This window comes from Mytilus trossulus, chromosome 12 (assembly GCF_036588685.1).
Source record: "Mytilus trossulus isolate FHL-02 chromosome 12, PNRI_Mtr1.1.1.hap1, whole genome shotgun sequence".
NCBI lineage: Eukaryota > Metazoa > Mollusca > Bivalvia > Mytilida > Mytilidae > Mytilus > Mytilus trossulus.
The window spans coordinates 30,188,400-30,208,610 of NC_086384.1; the positions used below are offsets into that span (position 1 = coordinate 30,188,400).

At 33.8% G+C, this 20,211-nt stretch overlaps 1 protein-coding gene across 1 annotated transcript in view; it reads right to left on the reverse strand.

Annotated features, from left to right (window-relative positions):
• Nucleotides 1-307: 307 nt before the first annotated feature.
• The window catches only part of LOC134693136 (acetylcholine receptor subunit alpha-1-A-like), a 35,151-nt gene continuing 15,247 nt past the window's right edge, over nt 308-20,211 (reverse strand). Inside the window, exons 4-6 of the mRNA XM_063553843.1 lie at nt 11,915-12,021; nt 11,030-11,565; nt 308-1,948 (exon numbers count right to left, since the gene is read on the reverse strand). Of these exons, the coding sequence (XP_063409913.1) occupies nt 1,563-1,948; nt 11,030-11,565; nt 11,915-12,021 (1,029 nt within the window). The 3' untranslated portion in view covers nt 308-1,562. The remainder of the gene's footprint in view (nt 1,949-11,029; nt 11,566-11,914; nt 12,022-20,211) is intronic.

The following is a 20,211-nucleotide window of genomic DNA, read 5'->3' on the forward strand; positions in this document are numbered from 1 at the left end:
GAAGCATACAGAAAAATCCACTATTAGATAACAACTTCCATATACCTGACTTGGCAAAAGACATTTTTTAGAAAATGTTTTGGGTTGAACCAGTTTTTGTGGCTTGCCAAGGCTCGCACTTTATAGTTGTGTTAAATATACCGCTTAAATGACAACATTACATGACTGTGAAACAGTAAAAATAAATTCAGGACGGAGAAATACATAAATGAATAATATTATTGTATATCATGTATATGTCGATATGTTAACCACAGAATAACAATCACAAAATAAAACTAATTCAGGACATAATTTGTATATGTATTAGATATATCACAACAACATAAACACAATATATATATATATATATATTAAACCATTCGATATTCGCAGCGATTTTATAAACTGTGCCTACAAGCTTGTCCTGGTCAATTTATTTTGACATTTAAGGTAGCACAATACAAATATATTTTTACTTCAAATCACTAACATTTGAAATGCTGTAACTTTCTTATGAATGCATAGAAAATAATAAAAGAGGTACATATAGATAGATAAAAGATTAATCTTTTAAATGAATGTAATATTTTTATTATGCAATCATTATGTAATCAATTATTATGTAATAAGTGGCAAAATCTGGGTAAGGTCACTTGAAAAAATTTAGCTCTTTCATCTCTTTAACTATACAGAAAACTTTAACGAAATCTTAATCAACAATTCAAAAGGGTGTCTCAGATTCTCTCTATATTATTCTATTCTCTCATAAATCTCCATAATGGCCATAGGAACAACATATAATAAAATCAGGCCTCCAGGGATACCTATGCAGAAGCTAATTTCATTTGAAAGTGGAAATTTGGTGAAAAATATTGTAGACACCGTTAACATTATAATTGATTACATAATTGTTGCATAATGCTAACATTGCATTATTTTGAAAAAGTAATCTGTAAGCTATCCAAAACTACCACTTTTATAAATTTTCAAGCATTATTAAGAAAGTTACAGCATTTTAAAACTGGTAGTTGGAGTTATAAAATCTTTGTATTGTGCTACCTTAATACAACATGGTCATAAGAAGTGAATGACACTAATGTTCATAAAAACTAGTTCGAATGCACAGTATAGCTTGTAAAAATACTGAATTTTTTTCCATATAGTACGATATAAAATGCATTGAAGACAAGAAAGTAAATGCACACGTAGCACACTCCGGCAATACATGTTTCTATAGTGATTGACTAGGCTTAAATATTTGAAAAAAATCCTCAACTGAATTCATCAAATGTAAGTCTAGTACTTTATTATATTTTTTTTTCATAATTTTGATGGCGATTTTATATCTTTTATGATAGCTAAAATGTTTTGTTTATATCCATTCATCATAGAGGAATAATCAACACTATGTTTGTATTTTGTTTTACGTAACTAAACTCATCATAGATACAAGAATAGTGTATTTGCGCCAGAGCGTTTCGTATACATAAGAGTAATCTGTGAAGCTAAAAAAAAAATCAATAAAAAAAATCAAAATAAACTACTATCAAAGTAATAAAAAAAGTGTGTGGTGACAACCCCTATTTCTCATAAGGAGCTTTAAAATACCATACTACCGCTAATATTGGGATAATTATAAAAAGAATCAAAATATATAAAACCGTATATACAACAAACAGTAAACAATCAAAGAATTCTGCTAGCTCCTTGTTGCTGTATGGTTTAAGTGGCGAAGTATTCTTAACGTTGTCTTTTACTGCCGTTGATCGGCCATCTTCTATAGCCCGGTGTTGTTCAAGCGAATTTACTTTTCTGGCTTTGCACTTTAACTTCCGCAGTTTCCTTACCAATGCATGCATCCAGTTTGGTGAAATGATGTGTTTCGGTTTATTGTAAAGACTCTTGACAAATATCGTTATAATAATCAAAAGAAAGGCCATTCCTAATGTTACCGAAAATACTGCAACTGCAAAACAAAAACCAAAATACAAATTAAATATAAAGATCATGATTTGTTCTTATTAATGTACATATAATACATGTATAAGTTTTTCACTATCCGTCAATCATAAAGGACGTTAGTTACAATGTGTGTATGCGCTGAAGATGCTCGGTTTAACTGTTTTGTTGTATAAATTGCAAAACTATTATAGTTTTATTAGAGTAGATTCATAATACAAAACGTTTGAAAAATAGTGAACAATTTTTCCCGCGAGGGTGCTGGATCGTTACATATACATAAACAGTAAATTATATAAACGCCTACAAGTGTACAAAACAACACCAATAACCAAAATTTGGAAATGTAATTATTTATAAATGTTTTGGATAACAGTATGATTATGCTGTATATGTATATGCTTTGTCGGATACCGTGACTAAGGTACTGTCAAAAGCTCCTAATTTTAGTCCCATTGCGGGATAAATAGATTCGTTACTTTTTGAAAATGATTTAAACAAGTTAGCAAGATCCCTAAGAATCTAGAAATACTTTTCTGAGGACACCAAACAGAGTACCACTGAAAGTAACACAATTGATCTTGACTCAGATGACGACCAATACTAGGTCGATATTCCCAAATGTAGGCTAAAAATGTCATAGAATCCTTATAAACCCACGAATATGTGCTACACTAGAACATATCATTGAAAAAATAAATACAAAGTAATATATATCTGTCTACTACCACTTCCCAAACATTCAACAATTTATTGTCTGAAGAACATGAAGCTGTGCGGTTACTTAAAGTAGAGACGACATTATAATAAACACAGCAGAAAAAGGTAGCGATATTGCTGGCAGACAAATTTAATTACATTAAAGAGGCAGAACGTCAATTACCTGATAAGAGATTTTATATGAAATAAGACTTTGATCTTTAAATCACGTGTGAACAGATTCATATAAATATTGATACAAATTAATATTTAAAACCTGAAAAATCAAGGCTTGGGCGTTTCTATCTTCTTACCAAATTACATAAAGTTAATCCGCCAATGACCACTCTACAGAGAACATATCAGAATTTATTTACATTAATTTTAGAAAATGTACCATCCTATATATATACACATGGAAAAAAGTACTGCAACACCAAATTAAAATTAAAAACACTTTTTATTTTTTTGCTAAATAATTTGTTGAAATAGAACTAGTAAAACATTATTTAAATATAACCTGAGTTTAATCAATAAATATCGACTCTATCAGTTCTTATCTGCACATGCAGATACTGTACTCGTAAACACTAAAACAGATGTTTTTATCCTCATTGTTTTCAACACTAAAATAACCAAGTTTATAAATTTGTGTTATTGTCAATAATTGCCACCTTGTAATTGGTCATTCACAACTCATAACTGCACACAAGATGGTAGATATACAGCATAAGGGAAGCAGGTATGTCGTTGTGATCATTGCACGTATTGTTGGTCATCACCATTCCAGTCGTTTAAAAAAAATAATTTAAAAATAAGGCAAGAAACGATGTTAAAGACCTTCCGAGGTCAAGAAGACCCCCAATAACATCTGCTAGGAAAAATAAAGCATAATGAAGGTTGGTCATTGAGAAACCCAATGCAAACAACACAATTCTAAAAAGAGAATGATGACCATACAGAAGCCTTTGAACAAAAACTGTTCGCGATCGGATCATCGCTACTGGTTATCGTGCGATAATACCATTTCGGGGACCTTTGCCTACGAACAGACACACAGATGCCCGTATCCAATATAGTGCAGAGTTCGCCGAAGTTGGAAATTAGCGTCGTGGAGGAAGATCCATTGTTCCAATGGATAACGGTTATCTTCCTTTGCCCAATCGTAGCCCGAAATTTGAACCATATTGAGCATATATTGGACACTATAGGGCGTTAAGTGCATGAAAGGACACCCCAGTTTAAAGAAGTCATGAAATAAACAATACCCGTCGTCAAGTATAGTTGCTGCTACATTAGCAACAAATAAGTCGACGTATGGCAGGAATCAAAAGGCGTTAAGATGCGGTTATCCGTTTGAATAAATGCTGCGCACAAAGTACTAATTCTTTGCGTATAAAGATCAACCATGATGTGAACAATAATCTTATGATTTATTTTGAAATGTCTGACTTTGTAAATCTCGACTACAGTTAAAGTTGTAAAATGCATTTTTTTTGTACAAAAAACACTTCATTTTGTTATAAAAATTTGGTTAGATAAAAAAAAAATTTCATACATTTTGTGTTCGTTTTAAAGCCAATGTTATCATTTACTACGTTTCAATATCATTTAACAAATATCTAATCATATTCCATCCAAAATAAGAGACTGATTAATCAAGGTTTACAAAATCACGGTGTTGCAATACTTTTGTCCATGTGTATACAAGACACAACACACTATCGTAAGAAATTGGAATCCCTGAACACTATCCCACAGGAAACGATCCTTGTAACGATTTATGTTACCTACCTCTATACAAACATTCCTTAGTGTCGCAACACCTTATATACCCCAAGTGAATGTCTTGTCCAGCTTCTTACTTTTGCATTCAATGATGGACAGTAATGGAAATAAAGATGGTCCCGTCTTATGCCAAAATTCTCAAAATAGGAAAATTTGAACAGCGAATTATCAATTCTTCTGTTTAGAAACCTTTCTCTTGGTTCCCACTCATCAACAATATTGACACGAAGTGGCATTATACTGAACAAGAACTTAATGTGTTCATTCAACATGCCAACGATATTCGTCTCACAATAATATTCAGTTTTCAATTTCATACCGTAAGTATTCCACTTAACCGTTCGGCCTGACATTAGATTGTTCTTAAGAAAATATGTTCTCCGTTTTTGAAGATAGATAATGACTTGACACATGGCTACACGAAGGGAGGACCGGGAGCAATTTTTAGATCGATTCAAGGAAATTTTGATCTATTGCAGCTGTATAATCTTCAAATTATAAATAGAAAGAAGTATTTTTTTATCTTAAAGTTTTTAAATAGATGTAAGGATACTTTATTCTATATCCTATTAAATTTATTGATTAACACAAGAATGTGTCCAAAGTACACGGATGCCACACTCGCACTATCCTTTTGCATGTTCCATGGACCGTGAAATTGGGTAATAATCTAATTTGGCATTAAAATTAGAAAGATCATGATATAGGGAACATATGTACTAAGTTTCAAGTTGATTGGACTGCAATTTCATCAAAAACTACCTTGATTAAAGACTTTAACCTTAAACTTCCACTTTCATATGTTCAGTGGACCGTGAAATTGAAGTCGAAAGTCTAATTTGGCTTTGAAATTAGAAAGATCATAGCATAAGCAACAAGTGTACTAAGTTTCAAGTTGATTGGACTTCAGCTTCATCAAAAGCTACATTGACCAAAAACTTTAACCTGAACGAACGGACGCACAGACGAACGAACGGAGCCACAGACCAGAAAACATAATGCCCCTCTTCTATCGTAGGTGGGGCATAACTATTCTGACCAACTGGACAAGCCACTTTGATACAAGTTACAACACCACTTCAAAGAGATAATAACAGCGACGTGACTAAATATAAATAAAAGAAATATTGTTTTGACGTAAATTATGATTATAAAAAAATATTTTACCGGACCTTACACAGACAAGAAATCATCACCATCTTAATGCTCGCCAACAGTTCCGTCTGTATCAATCTTTGTACCGTTTTTTTTTTAACATTTGCAGACGGGCTGTAGACAATTCAGCCATAGTTATATACTTCATTGCCAATCTTAAGAAATATCCGGAGGCTGTCCGAATAGTTTCTACAATATTTTGTAACGAACACTTTGATTAGTTGACAAAAATGCATCACTTACGGTAAAGAATGGAAACCAACGCGTTGATTTTTCATATAGTATAAGTTACGAATCAACGCGTTGCAAGTATTAACCAACGCGTTGAAGGTGAAAACCAACTCGTTGAAAGTGAAAACCAACGCGTTAAGTAAAAACCAACGCGATGTAAGTAAAATCCAACGCGTTGAAAGTAAAACCAACGTGTGGAAAGTAAAAACCAACTCGTTGAAAATTTCAAACGGTGTATTTATACCCAAACGACACGAAAGGCCACTCATATACAAGCACTGAGTTACGTTCTTTTATTTATCCTTTGTCAATATTATTGTTATTTTTTTTAAACAGCTTCTTTGTTTAATTTTTCTACCGTGGTTAAATTATAAATATTTACAAACTTAGATTGGCAATCGCTGTTTATTTTGAATGTTTATTGACGCAGTCGTACGTGCAATAACGTTACTTTCTTCACATTCTAAATTTAGAATTGTGCTAGCTTACCAACAAAGGTCTCGATGCCAACAAATGTCTCGATGGCGTGAACCTAGGCAATATCCTTCATCAGAAATTAGTTCAATCGAAAATACCTTCTTATTACAAAGACCAGTCTGTACCAATAATTTCTTATACCTATAACAAAGCTATTGCAACTTACATTTTCAATTACAAACGCGTTTTGCAGGATCTTGATATTGACGACTTCAAGTCTAAACCTCCTGATTGACCTTGTGCTAGTTCCCAATTCACATATAATCCTGTTCACGTTGTTACCGGTGACCTTAACATTGTTAATAACACTTCTCTACGAAATGTGTAATCGACAGGTCCGAAATATCGTGAGCCTATATCCATCAATTGGAAATACAACTTAAAAATTTAGATGGATTCAGTCGAGGATTATGCCAGGCAATGGGCTAAGCGCGAGACGGAAGACGTAGACACTCTATCCGAATGGATTAAGGCAGTGAGGTCGTTATTACAAATCAGAATTAAGAAACTGAATAGGTCCATCAATGCCCATGCCACGTCAATCTTTAGTGACCCAAATGTTGCTAAACCCCTATCCGACCTCCATGATAAATATGTTGTTGTCCCCGCAGACAAAGCCCAAAATAATATCGTTTTTGTTTGTAAAAGTCATTACATTAATTGCTTGATAAACGAATTTGGTATGGACAATTCACTTGGAAACTCAACATATACCCTCACGACACTTACCAAAGAGGAAATCCTGGATAATCATAGGTCTGTTCTTTGTTCTTTTGGTATTTCAACCAAAGATGAAGAACTGGATCTTCCATCACAGTATTGGATACCTAAACTTCATAAGTGTCCTTACAAACAACGGTATATTGCTGGGTCTTCCAAGTGCTCCACGAAACCTCTTTCTAAATTATTAACATCTATTTTATCAGCAATCAAAGACGGGATTCAACGTTATTGTGAAACTGCCTATTCTAGAGGTGGCGTGAATCAGATGTTGATACTTAAAAATTCCAAAGATCTTTTAGAGTACATACAATCTAACTCTCTTTCATCTTAATAACAGTATTAAAACATTTGACTTTTCTACTCTTTACACAAGTATTCCACATTCCAAACTAAAAGACAAATTGAAAGAGTTGGTATTACTTAGCTTCCTAAAAAAAAATGGCCAACGTAGATACAAGTATCTTGTCTTAGGGAGGGATAAATCCTACTTTGTAAAGAATCACTCTGATTCAAACAAAAAATTCTCTGAAACCGATATTATCAAGATGCTTGATTTCCTGATTGACAACATATTTGTTACGTTCGGAGGACGTGTTTTTCAACAGACTGTCGACATCCCAATGGGAACAAAGTGTGCCCCTCTACTTGACGACTTGTTTCTTTATCATTATGAGGCTGACTTCATGCAGGAACTTCTTAGGTAGAAAGATAAGAAGATAACGATATCCTTTCACTCTACTTTCCGCTATATAGATGACGTTCTTTCACTAAACAATTCAAAATTTGGTGTCTATGTGGAACGCATCTATCCCATCGAATTGGAGATAAAGGATACTACAGATACAGTTAAGTCTGCTTAATATCTTGACTTACATCTAGAAATTGACAATGAGGGTCGGTTGAAAACAAAACTTTACGACAAAAGAGATGATTTCAGCTTTCCAATTGTGAACTTTCCATTTCTAAGTAGCAACATTCCAGCAGCACCTGCATACGGGGTTTATATCCTCCAATTGATACGATATTTCCGTGCTTGCATTTCCTATCATAATTTTCTTGATAGAGGGTTACTGCTCACAAGAAAGCTATAAAACCAATAATTCCTAATGCTGAAGTTGAAATCATGCCTTCGTAAATTTTACGAAGGCCATCACGAGTTGGTTGACCGTTATGGAATAACCGTTTCACAAATGATATCGAATATGTTCCTTACGTCGTAACTGCAATCCGCTTCCCTTTCATGAATGTAACCTACCAAATTAGACTATTTACCGGATTTGTAATCACATGAGCAACACGACGGGTGCCACATGTGGAGCAGGATCTGCTTACCTTTCCGGAGCACCTGGGATCACCCCTAGTTTTTGATGGGGTTCGTGTTGTTTATTCTTTAGTTTTCTATGTTGTGTCATGCGAACTATTGTTTTACTGTTTGTCTTTTTCATTTTTAGCCATGGCGTTGTCAGTTTGTTTAAGATTTGTGAGTTTGACTATCCGTTTGGTTACTTTCGTCCCTCTTTTATAGCGCACATTACTATCTATAATACTAAAATTACGAGGTCCAATTTGTCAGCCGTCATCGGATAAAAACGACAAATCAAAGAATTCAACTATATATATATATAGCTAATAAAGGACAACGGTGTAGATTAAAAATTACACCACTCCAGAGCCTTTTATTTTCCAAGTAATTAATATTGGCGATTGTGGAATCCGATGCCAATATCAGTAGTATATTCACCTGTTACCTATTACCTTATTTGTACGGTCCACATTTGACAGGAGCACCACCAAACGATGTATTTAGGATTTTGCTATATACACGGGTCATATTCAAAGGGCTGACACTACTTAATTCAATCATTGTCAAATTGTTCCCTATTGTAGTTTTATTTAGCAATCAGCAAGACTTTCTAAGATAACTATTATAGGACAATGATTTTCAAAGCAGTTAACGTGTATTTTTCATAATTGATCAACACAAAAGTTAATACACCAAGAGTAAAATATGCCAAGATTTTGATAGCGAGGAGCTTTTGTTTTCCAAATAACTAATATTAACAATAATTGAAAAGTACCAGGTCCACGGGTTCAAATAGAAGATTTGAAAGCAGAGAAAACTGTGTATCTTATAATCGACATAACTTTATCAGATGACAATACCAATTACTAAAATAAGGCTTAGGCATAGTTATATACGTTAATTCAGTTACGTCCCGCGATATCACGGGTGTGTACTTATTATCAGTCTCTCTTGTAAATAAACATGTAACCTATGTCATGTTTAAGATTTTTAGAACTACATCTGTTGTCAGAAATATTGTTTTATATTTACATTGATATAGGTGTTGTTTTGTACATTTTTTAGGCTTTTATATACATATAAAAGTAAAAGCAAAATTGTATTTACTGCATTGAAGGCGGCTAATAGTTGAGCAGGTAATAGTTGAGTGGAAAGAAGACGCATTTCGACTAAAACTCAAGAGTCGATCCTAAATTGAAGTCAATTACATGACCTTCCAAATACTGTTTCGATCAATAACATTAGCGAAGAGACATTAATTGTAAAAATCCGGATATGGTGTAAAAAAAATAAGCACCACATGTTTGTGTTTTACAATCTTTGCCGCAAGTTTATTGTAGTTTGTTCGATATTAAACTAATAAAGATCCATTTTGTTACATCGTGTGATCAATTCTTTTGGCAAATCGTCAATGGTAGTCAGCAGAACATCATTTGTTTGACCTGTTACTCGAATGCGTTTTGCTAAAATATACTTTTTTTCTGTTGTTACCTTTCCTCGTCAGTTTTAACATAGCGTCGTAATACAGTAATACAGTACATGCTAGTATAAGGCATACAGATGGAATAGTTATATATCAGCTGAAATATCTACATTGTATAGTAAAGGATTCTACAAATTAATCAAAGATACAGTCACACAAATAATTATATTTTTAAGTACGTCTGAACCAGTGACTATTATACGACAGATGTATTCATCGGATCACCAGCTATGATATATACAACTCGTCTAAACATCAAATCAACTATGTTAAATCTGTACAACACAGCTTTCAAATAATCAGTTATAGGTAGTTAATACAAATATTTACTTTACACGACCCTTAAATAACATTTTTCGATCGTATATCTAATGAAAATTTCCAGTTTTACCCACAGACAGTCAATAGTCCACTATTCCTATTCATGATTGGAAGAGACTTTTCACAAAATAATATGTAAACTTAGGTTAATTTTAAAATTACACGTCGAAGTGTCATTGATTCTGTCATTTGTTATAAAAACCTCCATTTTGTGTATCGGTTTGATCTCAAATATTCAAAACATCATCTTTGTTATTATTTCGGTACATCAATTGTAAGTAAAACCTTCATTACTAGGTTTATTTTCAAACAAGGAATCTCATCGTTGATTATATTAATTCTGATGGAATATTAAATAAGTCAGCATGAAACTATAAATAAGATTATACCCTTAAAAGCAATACGTTATATACAAATACAAATTCATAAAGCAATTTGACCAACTTAAAAAGACCAACAACAATTCACAAAACACTACAGAAAAATATCACGTTTGATTGAACATCACGAATACACGCACACATGTGGTTTAAACAGTGGATATGAGAAATACACTGTGATTATTGACGTCTTCAAGACAATGGTATTAATGAAAGATTGCATGGATCTGTACTTTTATTAAGTAATTTACCAAAATGATCAATCGATTGAATGTTTATTACTTGTAAACATAATTCAAGTATGAAAAGTTATAAAAAAACCAGGATACATAAAACAGTACACAGTAAACAAATTTAAAAGAAATAATTTTATGTGCAAGTGAGTATAAGTATCTATATTGCGTTCTCTTTTACTACTTTTTGAAAAAATCTATTGAATGACATAAGGCAATGACTTTCAAATCTGGTAAGATTAAGAACACGACAGAAATGAGTGAACTAACAAGTCTATAAATACTGTTACCTTACCTAGAACTGAAGGATATTCTGTAGACGAAGGCATTGCGTCTGCAAATAATGTCAACAAAAATACTAAGGCAAGTACCACTGTAAGGATATATCCAATCCTGGCTCCGGATTTAATCGGTAGAAAAAATGTAACAAATGTTAATAGTGCAGTAAGAATAGTCGGAAACATAACGATCATTATGTAATGACCAGGAAACCTCCTTTTTAAAAATAATCCGAACATAAGCTGTGGAATCCACCCTTCCTCTAGCTCTAGCCAGGATTCGAAATGGAGATGCTCTTCAACCTCCCAATCTCCCTGCTTTTTGTATATTGCTAGATTTACTGGCTGGGGTAAGAAGTCTAGGAACATACCGTAAGACTGGATAGGTATAGTTGCTAATTCTATTTTGCAATATTGTGAGTCAAATGGGAAAAGAACAACAATCGTGAAACATGACGTGGACAGCATTGCAATTGGATTCCAGACTAGTTTCCCGCTTTTCGATATCATGACTGGTCTGTCAGCACCAAGACTATTCCCTGATTCGTGTATTCTATATCAAAAATATAAAGTTCTCAAGATGTCTTTTATGCAAAAACATTAAGCAAAAAAAAAAATACAACTCCAAATGTGTATGTATAAAGTGTCAGTGTATAAAAAAAAGATGCTAGGCATACAGTTCCCAAACGCCAAAAATATTTAAAGAATTTTTTTTATATATATTTAGATTTACATCTGTATGGTACAGGAAGGATATGTTTCCAAAGCTTGTCCATGTATATTTTTGTTGAGTCTTTTTTAATCTATAAAGATATATGCGCTTTTATAGGAAAAAAATATATAATAACTTGACTTAATTATTTATACAACTGTTCATAGTGACAACCATTTAGAAAACGTACGAATTAAGCACAAACAAGTCGGGAAGCCAAACTTGGTCTTCTGGCACATATATGTGTGGTATGTTTTCATAACCTCTTGACCATTTCAAACGGTCGTCATACCATTCCTATAATACACATAAAAATAAACATAAATGTTAAAAGTCTAGTGCTTAATCTCTCACAAGACTTCACAAGACTTATCAGGGAGTGTCATAACTTTACGTCATCGTATTGTTACTTTTATGTATCGTTTTTGTGTGTGTTTCGGCATTTTTGGATTTGGAGTTATCCGGTAGGTTTTGTTTATAGTATTTTTTTCAATTTGTTCTCTGTATGTTTCAGTATCATTTTATAGAACGGGAAAGCCTTTGGGTTTACTATTATACAATTATTTTGTTTATGTTCAGCTTTTCTGAAAACCAAATAACTATATAGCTCACCGATGAGTTAAAATAGATAATATAAATTTGATGCTAAAAAAGGCATGTTGACTTATTAAAAAGGGATACAGTTACGATACTGATGTCTGGTCATTAACGATTGCATATTTTGGGTTTAATATTGATTTACTTATAGGGTCTTTGCATCGGAACTAAACACCTTTGTTTAAAAAAACCAGTTGTTGGCATGACACGGGTTATGTTCTTCTCATATATTTTATGATAATATGCTACTAAACCCCAAACGGGCGGGATTGTGACTGATATTCATATGATGGAGACATAATCTTTCAATCAGTTTAATTGAGGTCTGGAGCTAGCATGTCAGTTTACTGTTAGTAGTCTGTTGTTTAATATTTATGTATTATTGTCATTTTATTTATTTTCTTTTGTTAATCTTTTGACATCGGATTCGGACTTTCACTTGAACTGAATTTTAATGTGCGTATTGTTATGCATTTAATTTTCTACATTGGCTAGAGGTATAGGGGGAGGGTTGAGATCTCATAATCATGTTTAATCCCGTCGCAATTTTGCGCTTGTCCCAAGTCAGGAACCTCTTGCCTTTGTTAGTCTTGCATTATGTATTTTTTTAGTTTCTTGCGTATAATTCGGAGTTAAGTATCACGTCCATTATCCTCTGAAACTGATATTATCAAGATGCTTGATTTCTTGATTGACAACATATTTGTTACGTTCGGAGGAAATTCCAATGGAAACAAGCTGTGACCCTCTACTTTCCGACTTGTTTCTTATTATTATGAGGCTGACTTCATGCAGGAACTTCTAAGGAAGAAAGATAAGAAGTTAGCAATATCCTTTGAGTCTACTTTCCGCTATATAGATGATGTTCTTTCGCTAAATAATTCATAATTTGGTGACTATGTCGAACGCATCCACCCGTTTCGAACTAGAGATAAAGGATACTACAGATACAGTTGAGTCGGCTTCACTTCTTGACTTACATATAGAAATTGACAATGAGGTTCGGTTGAAATAAAAACTTTACGACAAAAGAGATAATTTCAGCTTTCCAATTTTGAACTTTCCATTTCTAAGTAGCAACATTCCAGCAGCACTTGCATACGGGGTATATCTCTCCCAATAGATACGATATTCCCGTGATGGATCTACTATCATGATTTACTTGATAGATGATTGCTGCTCACAAGCAAGCTTTTAAACCAATGGTTCCAAACGGTAAAGTTGAAATCCTTTCTTCGTAAATTTTACGGACGCCATCACGAGTTGGTTGATCGTTTTGGAATAACCGTTTCAAAATGATATCGGATATGTTCCTTACGTCGAAACTACAATCCCCTTCCCTTTCATGAATGTGACCTACCGATTTAGACTATTTACCGGATGTGTTATCACATAAGCAACACGACGGGTGCCACATGTGTAGCAGGATCTTCTGAAGCACCTGTGATCACCTCCAGTTTTTGGTGGGGTTCGTGTTGTTTATTCTTAAGTTTTATATGTTTTGTCATGTGTACTTTTGTATGTCTGTTTGTCTTTTTCAATTTTAGCCATAGCGTTGTCAGTTTGTTTTAGATTTATGAGTTTGACTGTCCCTTTGGTATCTTTTGTCCCTCTTGTATCACGGTATTAGTTTATTTATCTTGTAGGGGCCAGCTGAAGGACACCTACGGGTGCGGAAATTCTCGCTACATTGTAGACCCATTGTGGGCCTTCAACTATTGTCTGTTGGGTTGTTGTCGCTTTGACACATTCCCCATTTCCTTTCTCAAATTTATGTATTCACCAAAGGCAGATAATTTGGAGCTTTGTCAATGATATAAACATTTTAAAAGTCATGTGTGCGCTTGGGCCGAACCGAATTGATTTTTTTTTTTTGGATGATTTTTATACCATATCATTAATTAATAACTAATTGACTAAGTGTAGAAAATAAAATATGTCATGAAAACATGAACGTTTATTTTTTGCTAAAACTTTTGTACCAGCAAGCCTCACAAAGCCATAAATTTGCATTTTTTTAGTGAAAAATGAGCAAACAACTTAAAATTATCATAACACTAAGGTTTGGTACATTTTATGAGCAGAAGATAATATACCCATCAAACTATCAGGCTTTATATGAAATGTAAGAAAATCAACTTAAATCTGACAAAAAAGAGTGTTTTTGCAGAGTTTTCTCCCTTTCCAAAGTTAATTTCCATTAGAGATTAAAAATGCTGATTTTGAGTTTTCTTCAAGCTTTTATGGGACTGGTTCTATGAATATTTGGGGCTTAACGCTATAGATAAGAACTGAAACATTTTCTGTTGCAAATAGTTTCACTGGACTACAATATTCCTTTAAACAGATGTGACCATTCAGGTGTGATTGCATCGATGAAGATGCATCATGCCTTCCAAGCAAATTACAAAATGTATGATCCCTGCGCTTTAAATGTGAGTATTTACTTCCGGGGATTTGAACATTTTATTCACACTCTGTGAACACGAAGACGATTATCGGAGGCTCAAAAATAGCAGATTATCGGCATGCCGTCATTTTATATCTTATAAAGCTATTGGACGTAAGATTGGCTACCATTACAATGTTGTCAGCAGGCTTGTGTAGAAACGCATCTAAAACTATAACGTGAAAGACTTGCCAAGATCCGATAGGCCAATGGTGACATCGCAGCGTGAATACAGTGAACTGCTATGTCTGATTAGACGAATGCCATTCTCAACAATTCCTTTCTTAAAAAAAAGTATGGTATCGATATAGACATCCATCAACCATGACCTTGAGGAACCGTCTGAAATCAGCAGGACTGAAGTCAAGCAGGGTAACAAGAGATCCCGTGGTAACTGACATCAACAACTGCGTTCGTAATTGCGCTTAGGTCGTCGTGATTGGAACTTGGGGAACTGGCACCAGAACCATTGTTCAGACGAGAGCCGATTTCTTAGCATGTTAAAGATGGACGATTGCGAGTTTTGAGACATACAAATACAGCATATACACAAAGGAACATACAAGCAACTGTCTGCAACTGTCCTTTACTGTGGAGGCTATGTGATGTTATGGGGGTACCGGTGCATCTCTCATGACTGCAAATTGGACTTGTTGACGTCTATACGAGGACACCTTAACAGTGATCAATACATCAGAGAAGTTCTTTAGACAGTAGTTGTACCTCTTCTTGATAACCATCCTTTTGCTGCAAAACCTGTGTTTATGATAACAACGCTAGGCCGTATCGTTAAAGGGCGATTACTGCAATTCGTCAAGGCAAAGCAGTAACTGCTCTTCCATAGGCCTGGTTTTGAATCCGATTTAGCATATTTGGGACACGTTCAACATGTCCGTCAGTTGGAAGCAGCATTGCACGGGGAATGGTGACAAATACCACAGCAGAAAAATCCAACAACCAACTGGACGAATGATACGCAGGATTGAGGCCTGCATCCAATCACGTGGTGGTTTCACTCGATATTGAATATTGAACTATGGACATCTTTAAAAGACTGAAAAGGGACACTGTCTAAGTGAACGGACAAAAGTATCTTACAAAACGAACTGAGAAGGCCCAAACTTTAAATGGACACTGTGTGACAATCTATTCTAAATCATTAAATATCATTTTTATTGTAAACTGTTGTGTTTTTCTTAAAGCTTATGTTATGTCCTTACAGGCTTTATTACAATTTTTCCACCTTTTGTTCTTGGATCTCATGATCCTTATTGTTAATTTGTGAATTCCAAAAAACGTGGGGTGCTTTTTCTTTGTGTATATGAACGTGTAAACGTATATAAACATGCTAAATGTAGTAATATATGATGAAAATTTCGAATTACAAAAATGACGACAAAGTCACAAACATAATATTGAAAATTTAGAAATTATTGCAGACAATTATTCATACATTTTTATCCCAAAGGTTTCAAAGGGATTGAACACGATAAAATTTTAGCAGAAATAAGTAAACAAATCGATATAATCAATGTTGGTTCTATACAAATAACAGACAAAAAATGTTTTGTGTCTCTGAAAGATGTAGAGTCAAAATATAAGTTATTAGTAAATTGTACAACAATAGGAAATAGGTCAGTTAACTTTTTTGATATATAAATAATAACACGTTACCATAAAAGACGGTCCATACAAACTTGACAATAGTTATATTGTTGCACAAATGATTAGATTTTTTTCAAATTGTTCCCAGCTCTTTCAAAAGGGGTTACATAAAAAAGACAAAAATAGTAAATTGGGCACGGTATATGAATATTTTAAACTGTGAGCCTGTTCTTCATCTCCTTACTAGCCTAAGCCGATTTGAAGTCCGCTTATTTAATAATTGATGCAAGCTATAATTTATTGTAGTTTTAACATGGGTAGGCATTAAACTCGTGATTATTTTTGCTCGAGCGATATTTCGATTTCGATTAGGACAATTAAGATAATTTCCGATGTGTATAAGGGTAAAGCGATTGTGAAGGCTCTTCCTAAACCTCCCTTGTCGGTTGCAAATAAGGGAACCGCTGGCACTGTGATTTGTCCGAGGGAGGAGGTTTTGAAAAGCCAGCATAAACGGTTGTAGTATCTAGGTCAAATATGTCAATTTCAAAATACAACACAAGCTCGTGCAATATAAGAATCTTCTCGGGACAATTTCCCCAACGTTTATGCAATAACCCTTTAATTGTATAGCAATATAATATTTGAAAGTAAAAAATGGTTTAAACTGAGGTTTTGTCGTTGATGACGTAATCAATTTTGCAGATGTATTGCACTAGTGCAATAATGGAATTTATTACATGCTAACTTTTGGTTACTTTCTGTGAAAAATATCATATTGCTATACAATAAAATTCATTGTTCTACAGTTATCAAAATACGTACATTGTATGTGCATAAAGAATTATTGGATTTAGAACATGGGTTTATTCATAAGCAAAATAAGCACGTCATATAACAATTGCTGACAATAACCGTACATCCAGCGTTCATTGTAAAGTGATTGGTCATTCCTTATGTCAATAATTATATCAATGTAAAAACGTCCAAACATCATGTGCAAATATGCAATTTTTATGTTGCTATTGGTCATTTACCTAGCTTATGCTTGCCGAAATAAACCGAATTGCTCTTACTGCAACATAAAGGGCTTCCTAGACGAGACTGAGAGTTTCAAGCTAGATCAAGAAAATCCAAATTATAGTGAGCACGGTCCGGAAATAATTAAAGGTAGACAGGAAACTAAAATAAACGCACAGTTCAGTTTGTCATTACAATACCTACATTTGTATCCCGAAAGTGGAGAAAATGACACTACTGATACACTAAATTTCCTATTTTATTGAATGCTTCGAAATTTTAAAATTTTGAAATTTCACACGAATTCTAAACCTTTCTGATATGACAATGTAGATTATGTTGATTTGGAGAAACTATTTTATAAAAATGGCACAATCATTAGATGTGTATTTGACAATGCCGAATACAGTGGTGTGCATATGCATACTATAGGTGCACAAAATATTAACAGAAAACTTGGCGATTGCTTCCCTTCTGCAAAACCGTGCATACAGGAACTACACACACCAATAGACCAAAAACGTTAAAGAAGCGACGGAACAACAACATCTACCTCCGCTGATAGAATAGGTGAACGGTCCAATACTGAACCTTAAAAATCAAACTGTATTATGTTAATTAGAAAACAGAAAATTCAAAATTATGCATGCCTGAGTTTTTAAATTTTGTAAATATGGCCACTACTTTCAAACATCATATTTGTATATTGTTTCGATTCATTCTAGACTGTAGTTTTCTATTTCATATATCATATTTTAGAAAAGAACTGTTTCAGGAAAGATGAGCAGTATAAAGTCAAATTAGCTAAGTATTATGATGGTATAATATCAGAGTTTTATATTTTATACTGGACATGATAAAAGACGATTTATTTATTTATTTCTACAAGAATTTTTAAATGATACTGTAATGTCTGTTAAGTAACTCTCGTCAAAAGGGGGTCTTAACCTTACTACATAAAAGAGAAGAAAGAGAAAATTAAAAAAAATGGAAATCATTAAAGCCTCGGTCACACCTTACCGGATAAGACGAACGGACGCCTAACGGATGAAAATAAAAGTTGTCCGTTGACAAAGTTGTTATCCGTTGGGAGTCAGTTGATCTACTGACGGACGCCTAACGAAATCCCACCGAGGATAGGACGAGAAATCCCACTGATATATAGCATATTAATACCGTTTACCTACGCGAAAAAAAATAGTTCAAGAAGTGAAAGTAGGGGTCAGGAAATGTGACAATCCCTTGAATATCATGGAATGCACTACATGAAAGCACGGAACATATTAAATATATATGTCAACAGTGTCATTTACATGAAACATATGGTATTTTGTAAGTTAAAGCTTACCACAGTATATAAATAGAAAATTGCTTTATAAATAACAGTTTGGTTATCCAAGATCCAAGTAGATAGTGTGCTTTTGCTCCATGTTGGAGGTCTTAATGTGACTGAGATGAAGAAAAGCAATTAAAGACCTGTTTATAATTAAAGAAATTACCCCTGCTCCTGTCTGGGGCTCCTATATATTAAAACACACATACAGTCAATCACATGACATTGGGTTACCCTTGGTCTCCCATATAAACTTACATACAGTAATACCATTGGGTTACCCCTGGTCCCCCATATAAACATGAGTGATTACTACGCATTTGGCGGTACTATTTCTGCGGGATTTCCGGTCCTATCCTAGTGACAGAATTATCCTCGTGCGACGAGCACCGGATAAAACGGACACCTAACGGAAGCGTACCGGATAAAACGAATAAACAAAATATACGAAAAAATTAAAGGCGACAATTATAATGCATGTAAATTGCATAGATATTGAAAATGTTTTGTGTAACTAGTTTTGGTTTGTTCTTCAAAATGCCACTAGAGGGCAGTGTCTGACCTAAAAAACAACTGCTTGATTGTGAAGATGTGCCCTTACTCTAAGATCGATTATGAATAATAAGAATTCACTAACTTTTATGCAGGTGGAAAATTGTTAACAATAGTTCTTGTAATTTGTGTACACAAAAAGAAGCTTATGATCACCTCTTTATACTGTGTCCGTATTTAAAACTTTTTTGGAATAAAATAAAGGAAGTTTGATAGAACAGTAAAATAACTTTAAAGATACAACTAATACATTTAGTATTTGAATGTAAAACTTTTGAAGAAGAATATTTTGACTTAAACTATTTTTTAACAATTGTGGGGTTTTCAGTTTACACAGCCTACTACATATCTGATAAAAAAAAATGTCAATGTTTTTCTCAATTTTTCTCAATGAGTTCAATAGAATAGTATGTTGGAAAATTGAAAGCAATGTTTTATCAACTATTAAAAAACATATGAATAGTCATATTAAGTGATTTAGTGATATTATCTAATATATATAAAATTGAGAAAGGAACTGGTGAATATGTCAAAGCGACAACCACCCGACCATAGAGCAGACAACAGCCGAAGGCAATCAATGGGTCTTCAATGTAGCGAGAATTCCCGCACCCGAAGGTGTCCTTCAGCTGGCCCCTAAAAATATGCATAATAGTACAGTGATAATGAACGTCATACTAAACTCCAAATTATACACAAGAAACTAAAATTTAGAATCATACAAGATTAACAAAGGCCAGAGGCTCCTGACTTGGGACAGGCGCAAAATTGCGGCGGGGTTAAATATGTTTATGAGATCTCAACCTTCCGCCTATACCTCTAGCCAATGTAGAAAAGTAAAAGAATAACAATACGCACATTAAAATTCAGTTCAAGAGAAGTCCGAGTCCGATGTCAAAAGATGTAACAAAAGAAAATAAATAAAATGACA